We start from the raw sequence: 18566 nt of genomic DNA on the forward strand, positions 1-18566 counted from the left end.
AATAATAATAACATAACCAGAACCTAACAAATCTCACTACGTCTACCAGTACCATGCAGGTCCAAGCCACCATCAGCTCTCACCTGGTTATCATCTCTTGACTGATTGCCCTGATTCAGCTTTTGTTCCCCTCACAGTACACTCTGAACCCAGCAACCAGACTGATTCTTTTCAAATGTGAGTTAGATTATGTCACTCTCTGCTGAAAACTCTCTAATGCTCCTCTTCTCATTAAGGGTATAAGACAAATTCCTCCCTGTTCCCCTGCACCATCTGGCCCTATTACCTCTCTATACTTACTGCCTACTACTCTCAGTCATTCCACCTCAGCCACACTGACCTCTTCATTATTTCTTGAAGGTGCCAGACATGCGTCTGCTTCAAGGACTTTTCACTCTCTACTCACTCTCTGCCGAGTGCTCTTCCCTCAACTATCTGTATAGTTCACCTCCTCACCACGGCAAAGCCTCTACTCACAATCAAAGACGACCAAACACCAGCACCATGAGTGAGAGTCAGCAAAAAACAACAAAAAACAGATTTAGGTTCCCAATAACTAGCGATTCAGAATACAGAACAGCTATGTATGGAGTATTTACAGACATAATCACAGAAACGAACATTTCATCTATTGACCAACAGTATAGGAAGCAGAAATCACTCTGGATATTTCATTCAGAAAAGAGTACTGTTTTGGTTTTTTACAGGAATTTAGTACTTAATATGTTGGAGAGGCAGAGGTTTAAGAAATGAAGCCAGACACCATCGCTAGACTTTTGGCTTTAAGGTCACACTTGGAAACTGCAACTACTCTTGCTGCTTTCACGACCCCTGCCACTGCCAAGGCCTCCCACCCTTAGGAATTTGGAGTCAGTCCGGGGAACGTGGAGCTGGCTGCTTCAACTACTAGTGGTACTAGAAGTGGCCCATCAGCTTCTACCATCACAGGAAGCATCACCTCTGTCTCCTTTCGAAAGTTTATATGAAAATGATCCCCAACCTAGAAGTCTAAAACCAGCCAAACAACCAAACAAATGTGGGGGTGGAGGGGTGGAAGACATGAAATCCACCCTCCCGTCCTCCAAAATGTATTCCCTCTGTATCTTTTTTTCAGGAAACTACTAGAAATTGTGCTTCATCAAAATGAGGGGGCAAACGAAAAGGAAGATATCAGGTAAAGAAAAAGGCAATCTAGCACAGAAAAAGAAAAGGGAGGGGAATCCCCAGGTATGCCCCAGGTGTAGAGAGAGGGCAAGCGGTCCGGACTGCAGCAGTGTCACTTAGGAGACACACGTAGCAAAGGCTGTCATCACTGTGCCCTCTGGACAAAGCTACTGGGACATTTACTCCATGACAAGGAGGGAATAAACCAGGAAAAATGAAAGAATGAGATTCATGTAATGGAATCCAAACTAGGAAAAGGTAAAGGAATTCCTAAGTTGTCAGCAAAGGGAAGTCCCAAAATGACAAAGAGGCAGAATGGTGCAGGCCCAGAGCATCAGTAGATAGAGGGGAACAAAGGTCTGCAGGAGGAGTAACTCCAAGAAAAAAGAATGAAGCTAGTAATAGAAGAGATTGACCTTGTACTAAGAGCTATTGGCAGGTGTGGGAACTTGGCAATAGGTACAGACAACTAAGCAAATGAAAAACAAGGCAATTATTAACCTATAAGAAAAACAAAAAGAAAGAGAGAGAACATAGTCATAGTATACTACAGTACTCTGCAATGAATTATATTTATGTAAAAAATAATGTAAACTCTAGATATCAATTTAACAAAAAGGTAATTTTTTTAACCAACAGAAAACGGTGATACCAGAAACTTAAATCTTTATCTACCATGAAAGGACATCAATAGATAGTCTAAAACTAATGAATTGACAGATAGCAGTACCTGAGTATTATGCAAAATACAGATGTGGTGATGTACAAATTCTAGACAAACAGCTACAGAGTTGAAATTAGGGGAGGGGACATGGGAGCAAATACCTTAATAAAAATAAAAATTAATTTTAAGAAGATCACGCATGAAAAACAAAACTATAAAAGGACTAAAAACAATATATAGGAGAATATCTTTACAATTTTGGAGTGGGGACCACTTTCCTAGCCCAGAAACCCAAAAGGAAATGAATAATTTGATTGTACAAAGTGAAAGCCTTTTGCACATGTAAATATTTTAAAGCAAAGTTCAGTAATATTCTGAAATCGATTGTGGTAATGGTTGCACAACTCTGAATATACTAAAAACTATTGAATTGTATATTTTTAGTGGATGAATTTTATGGTATGGGGATTATATCTCAATAAAGCTGTTTTTAAAAAGACTTAGATCGTTGGGAGAAAATATTTGCAACATATACATAGGACAAGGGATTTAATACTTTATATAAAATGAGCTTCCTCCTCTAATTCTTTAGAAAAAGAAAAAATAAGAAAGTAAACAAAGGAGATGAAAAGGTAACTCACAGAAGAAGAAATTCAAAGGACCAATAAAAATATGAAAATATTAGTAATCAGAGAAACCCAAATGAATACAAAAATGAAATGACTTTTTTTTACCATATTGACAAAAAAGAGAACTATTGATAATACCCAATACTGAGGAAAATAGGGAAAAATGGCCCTCATGCACTAATGGTAGGAGCTTGAAAGTATCTACTGCCTTTCTGAAGGCAGTTGGGAAATATCCCTCAACATAGAAAATGTACATACTCTTTAACCCAACAACTCCAGTTTTAGCAATCTCTTGTATCTCCCACATATGCAAAGTTATGGATTCAAGGTTATTAATTGCAGAATTGTTTGTAATAGAAAAAATAGAAAAACTTATATGTTTACCAGTTTGTAAATAGTTAAATAAATAAAATATATAGGTGCATATATGCCATGGAATATTATGCATCTATTGAAAACCATTGAGCTAGATTCATGTGTACTGACGTAGAAAGAGTTTCACAATAAATTATTAAGAAAATAGACGGCTTCCCTGGTGGCACAGTGGTTGAGAATCCACCTGCCAATGCAGGGGACCGGGTTTCAGCACTGGTCTGGGAAGATCCCACATGCCGCGGAGCAACTAAGCCCGTGCGCCACAACTACTGAGCCTGCGCTCTAGAGCCCGTGAGCCACAACTGATGAAGGCTGCACGCTTAGAGCCCGTGCTCCGCAGCGGGAGAGGCCACCACAGTGGGAAGCCCGCGCACCACGGCGAGGGGTAACCCCCGCTCGCTGCAACTAGAGAAAGCACGCGCACAGTAACGAAGACACAACTCAGCCAAAAATAAATAAAAGAAAATAAATAAATTTATTTTTTTAAAAAAGAAAATAGAGCATGTTGTAGTATACCGTGTATGGTGTGTGATCATATTTATGGTTTTTAAAAGTACAAAAAGTGTGTGTGTATGTGTGTGTGTGTGTGTGTGTAAAGATAGACTCCAAATGTTAACAGGGGGGACTTCAGCTTTTTACTCCATATTCTTTTATTTTTACTCTTTTAAATCACCTCTTAATAATTTGTTTCTAGTATTTTAAAGAATTTGAATTCTAAAAAGAAACGGAAGTCAGGTATCTATTCAGATCTTCTGAATCAGGCTCCAGGGGTGGAGATTGAGCATATGTATTTTTTAAAACTCAAGAGGTGATTCTGATGCATAGCAAAAATTGAGAATGTGGAAAACAGTACAGTAATTCCTCAAAACATTAAACACAGAATTTCCATATGATCCAGCAGTTCCACTTCTAGGTATACACTCCAAAGAACTGAAAGCAGGGACTCTAACAGGTATTTATACACTCGCGTTCATAGCAGCGTTATTCACAATAAGCAAAAGCTAGAAGCAACCCAAATGTTCATCAATGGATGAATGGATAAACAAAATGTGGTATAGCCACGTAATGGAATATTGTTCAGCCTTAGAAGAGAATGAAATTCTGACACATGTTACAAGTGGATGAACCATTACGAAAACATAATGCTAAGTGAAATAAGACAAACACAAAAGGACAGGTATTGTGTGATTCTATGTATGTGAGATACCTGGAGAAGTCAAATTCATATAGAAGCAGAAAGTAGATTGTTGATTGCTGGAGGCTCAGGGGAGGGGAACGTGGGGAGTTATTGTTGAATGTGTACAGAGTTTCAGTTTGGGAAGGTGACCGAATGCTGGAGATGGATGACGGTGATGGTGGCACAACAATGCGAATGCACTTAAGGTCACTGAGCTGTACATTTAAAAATGGTGAAAATGGTAAATTTCATGTTACATATATTTTACTACAATAAAAATGTTTTTAAAGACTTGAGAAAAACTACTTTTTCACTTCTTGTTGTGTGATGCATCTCCATTTATTTCTGAAACTTCAACTATTGTCTATATACTGATAGTGCACACATCTATACCTTCAGAAAAAAATCTTTCCTCAAACTTTAGTCTCAAATATTACCTGGTCATCAGATATCTCATACCTCAAACTCAAAATGTTTGAAACACCATCTTCTTTCCGAAGTCTTCTGTATTCTGTTTTACCCAGTTGCCCAAATCAGAATTCTGGGTCACCATTGGCTCCTTCTTCTCCTAAACTCAGTCTCAACATCCAATTGATTATTGCGGCCTGTCGATATTATCTTCTAACTAGTTCTTTTTCTTTTTTCTTTTTTTTTTTTTTTTGGCTGCGTTGGGTCTTCGCGGCTGCGCGCGGTCTTTCTCTAGTTGAAGCAAGTGGGGGCTACTCTTCGTTGTGGTGCTCGGGCTTCTCATTGAGGTGGCCTCTCCTGTTGCAGAGCACAGGCTCCAGGCTCATGGGCTTCAGTAGTTGTGGCACGTGGGCTCAGTAGTTGTGGCTCGCAGGCTCTAGCGCACAGGCTCAGTAGTTGTGGCGCACGGGCCCAGTTGCTCCGCAGCATGTGGGATCTTCCTGGACCACGGCTCGAAGCCGTGTCCCCTGCATTGGCAGGCGGATTCTTAACCACTGCGCCACCAGGGAAGCCCTTCTAACTAGTTATTGAACTTGTTTCTTTCTCGCCACCTACACTACTACTACCTTTGTTCAAGCCAAATCATTTTTCACTCAGGTTAACAGAAGAGCCTCTTAACCAATCTCCCTGCCCCCAGGATTACCCACTCCCTGCCAGAGTGATTCTCCTAGAGTGCAGATCTGATCAGGGCACTCTCCTGTGGCAGAGGATGCCAGCTAAACACCAAAATGTGTGCTCTCCCTTCCACAGCATTGAATATAGAGTAGAGAATAGAGTGTCCAGCCGGCCTTTCCTCTACAGGTGGCCACAAATCTATAAGATTTATGAATACTGTGACATCTTCAGTTTTAAATTCCAGCCTCCAGCAAAGTGCTTGATCCATAGGAGATAGATAGATTTGTTGAATGAATAGATGAGTGATTAAATGATGAATTCTGGCCTCTAATATCTTGGTCTCAAAACGCTCATCTATAAAATGAAGGGCTGACCTAGATGATCTCTAAAGACCCTTCCAGCAGTAAAATTCTGTCATTTGTACAAAGCATTATGAAGTGATGTTTTGAATGTAGAATTCCTAGAGTGTGTATATCTGTCCCACTTAACCTGGTACTTGGCAGACGTTATTTATATTCTTAGACATTTTATGGTTTTTATTATGTTATTTCCTTGACTAAACTGTATACTCTTTGAGGGCAGGGACATATATATAGTTCTCTCCTAGGACCTAAGATGGGTCATTTTATGAGTAAAATATTGAATAAATATTTGATAATTGTTTAGGAAAGATGATGCCCTATCCTGATTCACTAAGTCATGATAAATACTTCATGAATTCATAGTCTGTTTTCATAAATATTTAGAAATTTTTAATCTCAGTATTAAGTCATTGTCATCATAAAATTTCTTCATATGTGTTTTTTCTTTCATTCTTTTTTTTTTATTATTATTCTATACTGGTCAGAGTGTTTCATTTAAAAAAACAAAATGAAGCAAAAAGTCCTTTAATCAGAAATTCTGATTAAATTCAGTATTAACTCAAGTTCTCAGAAATCAATCGAGGAAAGCCAACAGGTGCATCAGAGAAAAGCTGGCAGCTGTTGACAGTTCTTTGGTGGAAAAGTAAGTTGCATACTTATACGAGCTGCCCTAATGATCATCAAGCCCAAGTTACGTTGTCCAAATACAGGTTTCAAGATACACTAAAGAAACCATACAGACACCCCCACCAGTATAAAACTTTGACAATGAAGTTGAAGGATGTAGGAAAGTCAAGTATGACCACACACGTGACTAATTTATAAAATAAGACTGTCAATCCTAGAAAACTAAAATGGGGAGACCTCAGAAACAGTAACAAACATAAAACGAGGGCTAATAGCAAATGAAACAACCCCAAACATTTTCCTAATGACTAAGCTACAAAATGACAGTTTAGGAGACTATTAACATGTAGTTTTTCTTCTGGCTATCAATCAATACATATATTAAATTAGGGTAATTTTTTTTCCACTCAATTACCATCATTTCTTTCTTTTTACCTTTTCCCTAATTTTCTCTTGCAACATTTTTCCTTTGGCTTGACCAGTTGAACTCAAGAGGTTCGGAACCTAAAGTGAGCATCAACTCATTATTGGAATAGCACTTGGGAAATGCAATTGTAGAAAAGACAAATTTGTGCAGCGTTGGTGGTCTAGTGAGCATAGCTGTCCTCCTAAAAAAGACAAATTTTAACCGAAGTGGCTTGACAAAGTTAGGCAGCCATTCTCAATGTGACAGTGTCCCCCTGTTAATCAGTAGGTTAATGGCTTCTCTTGGCTGGATCGCATGATCCTGCACGACAGCGGCATGCTCCCTGGTGGATAACTGCAGAACTATGTGTGCAAATATCCACCCATTTAAGCTTACAAATAAATACAAAGCATTGTTTTAAACCATTTAAGTAGAATAAATATTGCACTTCTATCGGCCTGGTTTTCCTTGTGAACTAGCTTGGAGTGCTGTGCATGACACAGAAGACACAATAGTTAATTACTTGCTACTCCAAGCTCCTTACACTTCACTACTTCCCGCTCTTCAAGGCTCAGCACTTTTTTCGCAGAAGTAATGGTATTCCTCATTAGCATTGCCACTGTCATGGGACAAACACCCCCCAGGGACTGGAGTGATGTAACCGGCTTTCTTCCTGACTCCTTCAAAATCCACATCTCCAACCAACTTGGGTTTAGCAGTTATGGGATCTTGAATTCTATTTATTCCCACATCAATGACAGCTGCTCCTTCCTTAATCATATTGGCTGTGATCAGATTTGGAATGCCTGCAGCGGAGACAACAATATCTGCAAGAGCTGTATGTTTCTTCAGCTGCTCCTTGGGAGTGTATGGATGAGAAATTATGACAGCAGCATCACCTCCAGGATGTTCGTGTGCCCCTCCGGTGTGTAGCAACACTGCAATGGGCACTCCAACATTTTTTAACCTTCCATCCACACCCACATTCTTCCCTAGGGTTGGAATGCCAGTTTGCTTAATTATTTCCTACATACCCCATGGAGTAGCTGGTAACATGGAATTCTGGTCCAAACACATTCGCCCTATGTTAATTACATGAAAGCCATCACCATCTTTGTCTGGAGAAACAGCATTGCAGATCTTTCTCTCATCAATGTGCTCTGGAAGAGGCAGCTGAACGAGGAGGCCATCTACATTATCATCATTATTTAGTTTATTGATTAAATTCAACAGTTCTTCCTCTGAAATTGAAGCTGGTTTCACAATTGTCTCACGGTTGATTCCCACATCGGCAGCTACTCTGGTTTTGTGGAGGACAGAGGAGTGACTTGCGGGATTCTCGCCAACCAAAACCGCGCTCAGGTGTGGTCCTTTGTTGCCTGACACCACCCACACTTCCAGCTCCTGCTGCACTTCCTGCTTGATCTGCTTGGCAAGTTTCCTTCCAGCATTGACAACAGCTTCATTTTGGACTGCTGATTGCTGGAAGTGGCGATGGTGGAGGCAACAGCTCTGTGCTGGGCTGGAGCAGCAGGGTGGCCAAAGTGGATACAAGAGACGCTGCAGCCATGGCCAGTGCCCTCTCTTTCATTCTTTAAAAAAAGAAAAAGAAAAAAAGCCAAGACATTGAAGCAACCTAAGTGCCCCATCAACAGATGAATGGATAAAGAAGATGTGATATATATATTCCATTATATATATAATGTATATATTACATACTATGTATATAGTATGTATAATATATATAATAATATATACTATAATATATATATAATGGAATATTACTCAGCCATAAAAAAAGAATGAAACCCTACCATTTGCAGAAACATAGACGGACCTAGGGATTATCATGCTAAGTAAAGTAAGTCAGAAAGAGAAAGACAAATACCATATGATATCACTTATTTGTGGAATCTAAAATATGACACAAATGAACTTATTTACAAAACAGAAACAGACTCACAGACATAGAAAACAAACCTATGGTTACCAAATGGAAAGGGGAAGGGGTGGGATAAATTAGGAGTAAGGGATTAACAGATGCATACCACTGTATATAAAATAGATAAACAACAAAGATTTACTTTTTAGCACAGGAAACTATACTCAATATCTTGTAATAATCTATAATGGAAAAGAATTTGAAGCTGTACACCTGAAACTAACACAATATTGTAAATAAACTATAGTTAAATAAAAATAAATTTTAAAAAATACTCAGTACACATTTCAAAACTTCCCTTTGTCAATAAATTTTTTTTAATTAAAAGACTTTTATTGAGCAATTATAGCTTCCATACACTCCATCACTCCCTCCCCACACATTTTCCCTATTTTTAACATCTTGCATTAGTGTGGTATATTTGTTATAATTGGTAAGCCAATATTGATATATTACTCACTAAAGTTCATAGTTTACATTAGGGTTCACTCTTTTTTTTAAAATTAATTAGTTTATTTATTTATTTATTTTGGCTACGTTGGGTCTTCGTTGCTGCACGTGGGCTATCTCTAGTTGTGTCGAGCGGGGTTACTCTTCCTTGCAGTGCACGGTCTTCTCATTGTGGTGGCTTCTCTTGTTGTGGAGCACAGGCTCTAGGCACATGGGCTTAGCTGTGGCATGCAGGCTCAGTAGTTGTGGCTCACGGACTCTAGAGCTCAGGCTCAGTAGTTGTGGCACATGGGCTTAGTTCCTCCATGGTGTGAGGGATCTTCCTGAACCAGGGCTCGAACCCATGTCCCTTGCATTGGCAGGTGGATTTTTAACCATTGTGCCACCAGGGAAGTACAGTATCCTAGAAAATATTCCTTTCACTACCCTAAAAATCCCCTGTGATCCACTTATTCATCCCTTCCTCTCCCCAGTATTTGGGGACCACTGATCTTTTTACAGCTTAACATATATTATAGTTTGAATCATACAGTATGTAGCTTTTTCAGATTGGTTTCTTTCACTTATTAATGTACATTTAAGGCTCCTCCATGTCTTTTCCTGGCTTAATACCTCATTTCTTCTTATCACTGAATAATATTCCATTGTATGGATATTACACATCTTTGTTTATCCACTCACCTATTAAATGACATGTTGGTTGCTTCCAAGTTTTGGCAATTATGAATAAAGCTTCTACACACATTCACGTGCAGGTTTTTGTGTGGACATAAATTTTCAGTTCATTTGGGGAAATACCAAGGAGTATGATTGCTGGATAGTGTGATAAGAGTATGTTTTGTAAGAAACTTATAAGTAGTTTTGTAAGAAATTTCCAAGCCGCCTTCCAAATCGTCCATAAGTTTTTGCATTCCCACCAACAATAAATAAGAGTTTCTGTTGCTCCACAACCTTGCCAGCATTTGGTATTGTCAGTGTTTTGGATTTTGACCATTCTAATAGGTATGTACCAGTATCTCATTGTTTTAATTTGCAATTCCCTAATGACATATAATGCAGAGTATCTTTTCATATACTTATTTGCCATCTGTATATTTTCTTTGCTGAGATGTTTGTTCAGGTTTTCTGCATCTTTTTAATTGGATTTTTTTATTATTGTTTTTGTTGAGCTTTAGCATTCTTTGTACATTTTGGATACTAGTGCTTTATTGATGTTTATCTGTTTTGCACAGATTTTCTCCTAATGTGTGGATAATTTTTCATTCTCTTAACAATGTCTTTTGCAGAACAGAAGCTTTTGGTTTTTTGGGTTTTTGTTTGTTTTGTTTTGTTTTGTTTTAAATGAAATTTAACTTGTCAATTTTTATCTTTGTTGGGTCATGTTTTTGGTGTTATATCTAACAAGTCATTGTCAAACCCAAGGTCTCCTAGATTTTCTTCTATGTTATCTTCTAGAAGTTTTACAGTTTTTCACTTTATATTTAGGTCTGTGATTCACTTTGAGTTAATTTTTGTGAAGTGTGTAAGGTCTTTAACTAGATTCATTTTTTTGCAAGTGGATGTCCAGTTGTTCCAGCAACACTTGTTGAAAAGGCTATCCTTACTCCATTGAATTTCTTTTGCTCCTCTGTCAAAGATCAACTGACCATATTTATGGGGGTGTATTTCTGGGCTCTCTATTTTGTACCATTTCTCTGTGTATCTTTTGTTAATATCACACTGTCTTGATTGCTGTAGCTTAAGAGAAAGTCTTTTTTTTTTTAAATATTTATTTATTTATTTTGGCTGTGCCAGGTCTTAGTTGCAGTACACAGGATCCTCGTTGTGGCATGTGGGACCTTTAGCTGTGGCATGCAAACTCTTAGTTGTGGCAGCCATGTGGGAACTAGTTCTCTGACCAGGGATCAAATTCGGGCCCCCCTGCATTGGCAGCGCAGAGTCTTACTCACTGGACCACCAGGGAAGTCCCTAGAGAAAGTCTTAAAGTCAAGTATCATCAGTCCCTGGATTGTCCTTCAATAATATGTTGGCTATTCTGGGCCTTTTGCCTTTCTATATAAACTTTAGGATCAATTTGTCAATATCCATAAAAATAACTGGCTGGAATTTTTAAGGATTGCATTGAATCTATAGATCAAGTTACAGAGAACTCACATCTTGATAACATTTAATTTTCCTATCCATGTACATGGAATCTCTCTCCATTTATTTAGATCTTTCTGATTTCTTTCATCAGAGTTTTGTAATTTTCCTCATATAGATCTTGCACATATTTTGTTAGATTTATACCTAAGTATTTAACTTTATTTGGTGCTAATGTAAATGGTATTATCTTTTTAATTTCAAATTCCAATTGTCCACTGCTGGTAAATAAGAAAACAATTGATTTTTGTATATTAAATTGTACTTTACAACCTTGATATAGTTGCTCACTAGTTCCAGAATTTTTTTTTTTTTTTAGTTAACTCTTTGGGATTTCTTACATTGACAATGATCATCATCTATAAAGACAGTCTTATTTCTTGCTTCCCGATCTATAAAAATAATAATTTTTATTTCCTTTTCTTGTCTTATTACATTAGCTAGGACTTCTGGTATGACGTTGAACAAAAGTGGTGAGAGTAGAAATCCTTGCCTTGTTCCTAATCTTAGCAGAAAACTATCTAATTTCTCATCAATAAAGTTTTATATCTAATATTGACTTTTTATGTTCATTTTTGTTATTAAAAGTAAAAATTTTTAATATATAAAATAAAGGAAATAATTATAACCTATTTTTCACCATCCAAACACAATATGGTAAAATGTGGGTATTTTCTTATAATTCTATGTATTGGTTATAGCTTTTATTACATCATTATAATCATACTATTATTCAATTTATTATCTGGATTTTTTCAGTTAGTTTTTTATCTTCAACATTTTAATGTTACTATATATTCTTTGAAAATGTTAATGACTCTACAACATTTCACCAAATGAATATTTCATGCTTTAGGTAATTATTCTCTTATGAATAAATCCTTAAATTATTTTTAATTTCCTTCTGTCATAAATAAAGCTGCTATAAAAATATTTGCACATATAGCATTTTATATATTTGTAATAACTTATTATGATACATTTCTGAAGTTATTAGATTAAAAGGTATGACAAAAATCTAAGGTTCATGATATATTGAAAAATTGCTTTCCATGAATATTGTACAAATTTATATTCTAAGCAGCAATGTCCTACAATCTCATCAACACTGATTTTCATTACTTATATTTATTTTTGCTAATTTTATAAAAGAAAATATTATATAGTTTTTTTGTATGTGTTTTTTTTGTTGTTGTTGTTTTTATTTTTGGCTGTGTTGGGTCTTCATTGCTGCATGCAGGCTTTCTCTAGTTGCGGCGAGTGGGGGCTACTCTTTGTTGCAGTGCGCGGGCTTCTCATTGCAGTGGCTTCTCTCATTGTGGAGCACGGGCTCTAGGCGCGCGGGCTTCAGTAGTTGCGGCACGCAGGCTCAGTAGTTGTGGCTCACGGGCTCTAGAACACAGGCTCAGTAATGGTGGGATACGAGCTTAGTTGATCCACGGCATGTGGGATCTTCCCGGGCCATGGATCAAACCCGTGTCCCCTGCATTGGCAGATGGATTCTCAACCACTGCGCCACTGGGGAAGCCCCTGTATGTGTTTTTAATTATTGGTCATTTAAATTTTTTTCATTAGCTACACAGTCCTCTTTGTATATTTTTCATTCATGTTGTTTGCCCATTTATTTGATTTAGAGTATTTTTCTTACTGATTTGCAATGAAATACTTATATAACAAAAAGTTGGCCATTTTCTTTCTATATCTGCTCATTTTTCAAGTTTGTTATTAGTCTTCCAATTTTTATTTTTTCAAATATTTTAATTATAAATTATATGAGATCATATATACATAAGATCATACAAAATATATATTTATATAATTTCATATTTATTTCTGTTTTATTCTAGAGTTCGGTGGCTCTCTCTTACTCTCTCTCTCTCTCTCTCTCTATATATATATATATTTTTTTTTTTTTTTTTTTTTCTGGCTGTGCCACATGGCTTGTGGGATCTTATTTCCCCATCCAGGGATTGAACCTGGGCCCTCAGCCGTGAAAGTAGAGTCCTAACCACTGGACTGCCAAGGAATTCCCTATATATATATACTTTTTTTTAATTGTGGTAAAATACACATTACATAAAATTTACCATCTTAAATGTCTGTGGCTATATATTTTTGAAATAAATATATTTATGAGGGTTCAAATTATTACATTAAATTTTTTTATTTTTAATAATCATTTCATAATATATACATATATATCAAATCATTATGTTGTATACCTTAAACTAAAACGATGTTATACGTCAATTAAATCTCAATAAACCTAGAATTTTTTTTTTTTTGGCGCGCCACACAGCATGCGGGATCTTAGTCCCCCGAGCAGGGATCAAATCTGCACCCCCTGCAGTGGATGCGTGGAGTCTTAGCCACTGGACCACCAGGGAAGTCCCAAACCTGGAAAATTTTTATTTTAAAATAGGGAATTGGGCTTCCCTGGTGGCGCAGTGGTTGAGGGTCCGCCTGCCGATGCAGGGGACACGGTTTCGTGCCCCGGTCCGGGAGGATCCCACATGCCGCGGAGTGGCTGGGCCCGTGAGCCATGGCCGCTGAGCCTGCGCGTCCGGAGCCTGTGCTCCGCAACGGGAGAGGCCACAGCAGTGAGAGGCCTGCGTAGCACAAAAAAAATAAATAAATAAAATAAAATAAAATAGGGAATTAACTGCATCAACTCCATTCACTTAACAGACAGTGATTAAGCATTTACTCTGATAAGCGATGATAAAATTTTAGATAAGAGATATTCTTACAGTCTAGTAAGGGAGACAAAGAATTCCCGGATTATGTGATAAATACAGTGATAGAGGTATACATAGTATACCATAGGTACATTCCTTCATTCAACAAATACTTTAGGCCCCAGTTATTCAACAGGGAACCAAACAGTAACGGTCCATATTTTTAAAAGAGAGAGAGATGACAGTCAAACAGAGGATACAAATAAATGTATTGTATGTTAAGTGTCAAAACAGCAAAAGCATGGGCTGCCATGGGGACACAGAGAATATCCATCTAAATCATATCAAACTGGCTTTTTTCACTCCCTGGCTGCCTGAGGATCAACTGCCAGCATGAATGACACTGTAACTATCTGGACCAGGAAGTTCATAACCAAATGACTACTTCAGCAGAAACAACTGGTCAATGACGTCCTTCTTCCTGGGAACACAACAGTACCTAAGACAGAAATTCGAGAAAAACTAGCTAAAATGTACAAGACCACACCAGATGTCATCTTTGTATTTGGATTCAGAACCTATTTTGGTGGTAACAAGACAGCTGATTTACAGTTCCTTAGATTACACCCCAAAAAATGAACGCAGACATAGACTTGCAAGACGTGGCCTGTATAAGAAGAAGCATACCTCAAGCAAAAGGAATGCAAGAACAGAATGAAGAAAAGTCAGGAGACTGTAAGGCCAATGTTAACACTGGCATAATGAGAGCTGGAGATTGGACACAGGTGGAGTAGATTCTGCAGTGACTTTATTTGCAGCGATTGTGAAGATTTTTCACAAGAGGATTGATAAACTAAAAAAAATTTTTAATCTAAATTTTAAAATAAATAAAATCAAACTGGGGAGTCAAAAAGGCTTTCCAGAAGAGGTACTGAAGTTTTGAAAAACAGGTAGACATGAGCTAGTTGAAGGGGAGAGAACACATCCTATGCAGAGAGCAGAGAGCACACGTACCAAGGCACAGGGACTGATCAATGTGTGCACAGCTATTTAGAAGTTATTTGTTATGGCTGCAGGGAAGTGGGTTACTTGTGGTTAACGGATGAGAAATGAAGCTAAAAATGTAGGCAGGAGCCAGAACTTAGTGTCTCTTATGCTAAATCCTAGCATCACTTCCTGAATAATCCTTACCTTTCACATAAAAATAAGTAATGTTCACTGAGCACTTACTATGTATGTGTCAGTATCTGCTAGAAGTGCTTTACATGTATTAACTCATTTAATCCTCACAATAATTCAGGCAGTTGATACTATTATTATGCCTTATCTTACATGAGAGGAAACTGAGGAGCAGAAAGGTGAAAGAACTTGTCCCCAGTCACATAGCTGTATGACTGGCAGTCTAATTCCAGGGGCCAAACTATTAAGCACTCTGCCTCTCATTAGTATGCGATGCTTCAAATATTTAAAACTTTAACTATTTTCAAGGTTATTTGGAGGCTATAGATTCTGTAATATTTCTTTTTATTTATTCTTTTTGCAGACAATGCTCTTTAAATTGTTTTTTAATGTTTTTATATCTGAAGGTAGTAAACAGCTTCACTATTTTCTTTTTCAGTTTTTTTTTAATGATTGCCTATTTATTCTTTAAGTGAACCCCCACAATAACTTTGTTGAACTAAAATTTGGGATTAGAGGACTTTGGTTAAAAGTGCATTAAATGTATAAATTAAATTGGAAATGACTCAATGCTTCCACCCAAACAATTATTCAATGTTTCAGTGTTATATATTTCTTCATTCATCTTTTTTTAATTTATAAAGACACTTTTATAATTTTCTTAAAATAGATAGCATTTAATAAGATTATTCTTAGATGTGTTGTAATTTTCGTGGAAGTGTAATATCTTATGTTTTTTAATTCTTTATTTGGGGCATATAGGAATACTATTTATTTGTCCATAAGATTGTTTTTCCTGAAATGTGAAAAATAAAATTACCACTCAAAAACTATAAAAATAGAAAAGATATACACTTTACTCAATAATGTCCAAAACATTCAGAAAAGATTTGGATCCATATGAAAGGCTACAAAGAAACTATGGCATTTTATTCACTGTTAATGTGTGTTTGTTACACATTGGAACTATTGTCACATGCATTTCCATCTAATTTTTCCAATAATAAGAGAGAAGGTGACGTGTTGGTGAGTGTAATAGAGCCCCCTCCCTCAAATTACGTTGCTCTCCATGACCCATCCTAAGTCTCACAGTTCAAGCTAATCATTGACAGAGCTTTACAATCACAAGCTTTTTTACTGAAGCGTTGATAAGACAGTCGAGAAGCTAGTGGCAAATGAAGCCAGGCTGTGCGGCATGATCTCCAGGGAATGAATGGATTTTCTTCAGCACCGATGAAAGAAACATACGCTATAGGAAAACAATGTCCAGCGGGGGACTGCAAAGATCTGTCATCCTGTCAGCATTTATTCTCCTTCGAGCTGTTACTGGATTCTCTGGAGACGGAAGAGCTATATGGTCTAAAAATCCTAATTTTAGTCCGGTAAATGAAAGTCAGCTGTTTCTCTATGACACTTTTCCTAAAAACTTTTTCTGGGGTGCTGGGACTGGAGCATTTCAAGTGGAAGGGAATTGGAAGACAGACGGAAAAGGACCCTCTATATGGGATCATTTCATCCATACACACCTTAAAAATGTCAATGGCACAAATAGTTCCAGTGACAGTTACATTTTTCTGGAAAAAGACTTATCAGCCCTGGATTTTTTAGGCGTTTCTTTTTATCAATTTTCAATTTCCTGGCCAAGGCTTTTCCCCAATGGAACAGTATCAGCTGCTAACGCAAAAGGTCTCCAGTACTATAATACTCTTCTCAATGCTCTGGTACTTAGAAACGTTGAACCTATAGTTACTTTATACCACTGGGATTTGCCTTTGGCGCTGCAAGAAAAATATGGGGGGTGGAAAAATGAAACCATAATAGATATCTTCAATGACTATGCCACATACTGCTTCCAGACGTTTGGGGACCGAGTCAAATATTGGATTACAATTCACAACCCATATCTAGTCGCTTGGCATGGGTATGGGACAGGTATCCATGCCCCTGGAGAGAAGGGAAATTTAGCAGCTGTCTACACCGTGGGACACAACCTGATCAAGGTACTGTACAGCTGACTTATTATAGCTTCAGAGGATAAAGAGCAGGAGTTTAAAAGAAACTCTAAGAAATGTATCTTCTATTTAAATAACTCTTTTTACTGAAATCAACTCAATTAATTTTAGTCTAATTCACAAGTTCTATCCTCAAATTTCATTCTTAGTGTATGTCTTATCTATCTAAGCTATTATTAATATATTAATCCAATTATTTTCCTTAAATATTGCACTTTTTAAATTAACTATTTTTAAATCTACTGTTATACATCAGAGCATGAGAATGTGAGTTTACTTTCATTCTGTGGAAAACCAGTCCTCCATAAATTTAATTGTTGAAACCCTTTTCTGACCACATGCAACAATTTCAGAATTTTATATTAAGGCATGACCATTTCAAATATGTATTTGTTGTTAGTCTTGCTATTCTTAGTGATATTTAGAAATAGTAAGCTAAATAAATGTTAGCTAACTGATGATACATATTAAATGCAGGAATTGAAATAAATGTATTTCACAGTTGGTTTTATTTGTATTACATGGCAGAAAAGATGAGATTATTTGTTCTAGGAGCTAAAATTAAACTAGTACCATAAAAACTGGGAAGAATATGCTTTAAGTGTTTTAAAGGAGCATATTTCAAAAGCTAGAGTTTATGCTGGGAAATGCTAACATGATTAAAACAATAGTGAAAATGTAAGCAAAATAATAGCTAATATTTATTGAGTGCTTACTATTTACCACAGATGACATTAAGCATATTACATGCATTATCACATTTAATCCTCATGATAACCTTATGAACTGGGTCCTATTATTATCCCCATTTTAAAGATGAGCAAACTGAAGCTTAGTGAGATTAAATAACTTGCCCAAGTTTACAGAGTAAAATGAGCTGTGGTCAACATGGAATTTATAAATTACAACATTAGTAAACATTGGATGCCTCTATTAAGAATATTTTTAAAAGAGCAATCTTTCAGGAATTTTCAAGAGATTTCATCTCACATTGAGGCTAATATCTAGAATCAGACTTCACTTTTTGAGCTAAATAGTTTGCTTGGGAAAAATAAATTACCCTGGACACCTGCTACCTTTTGAAAATGAAAAAAGCTTTACTAGTAGGGTTTCATAATGTGCTACGAGACATAATTTGATTTTTTAATAATCAAATGTTAAATATATAGAAACAGAAAAATGTATAGGAACATAAAATTACTCCATGTCTAAATTTGCACATACAAAATATGTTAATCCTTCTTTTCTTTTTGAACTTTCTGGTTTATTACACGTGTGCATTGCACTATGGTTCAGTCACATCTGCCCTTGCAGTTAACAGATTGCATTACAATCTCAAGGTCATTTACATAGCTTTGAATATAGCTGTATATAGAACATATTATTAATATGTGGGTATACTGTGATTTGGCAAATAGGCCTCAAGGGGAGAAAAATTATAGCTATTAACTATGAAGGTTATGATATATATTTTAGAAAAAATATTCCTTTTATTTAGTTCTTTCAATTATTAAAACAATACATGCTTGTGTAAACTGAGAAACATCAGATTGTACCAAAGGGTACACAATGAAAAGCTTAAATTTCTCCCTCCCTCCCCACCTGATAATCCCAACCTCAAGAAAACTAGTATTAGTAGTATTTTATATAGTCTTTTTAAAGTTATCTATGCAAAT

General features: G+C 36.6%; 1 protein-coding gene and 1 pseudogene across 1 annotated transcript in view; one reads left to right on the top strand and one right to left on the bottom strand.

The window, feature by feature from the left end:
• Positions 1-6374: 6374 nt before the first annotated feature.
• On the bottom strand, positions 6375-8057 carry LOC137223154 (bifunctional methylenetetrahydrofolate dehydrogenase/cyclohydrolase, mitochondrial pseudogene; annotated as a pseudogene).
• A 7996-nt stretch (positions 8058-16053) lies between these two features.
• KLB (klotho beta) overlaps positions 16054-18566 on the top strand; it is a 37707-nt gene continuing 35194 nt past the window's right edge. The window contains 1 exon segment of the mRNA XM_067735748.1: positions 16054-16878. Within this exon segment, the coding sequence (XP_067591849.1) occupies positions 16054-16878 (825 nt within the window).

Source organism: Pseudorca crassidens, chromosome 4 (genome assembly GCF_039906515.1).
Source record: "Pseudorca crassidens isolate mPseCra1 chromosome 4, mPseCra1.hap1, whole genome shotgun sequence".
Lineage (NCBI taxonomy): Eukaryota > Metazoa > Chordata > Mammalia > Artiodactyla > Delphinidae > Pseudorca > Pseudorca crassidens.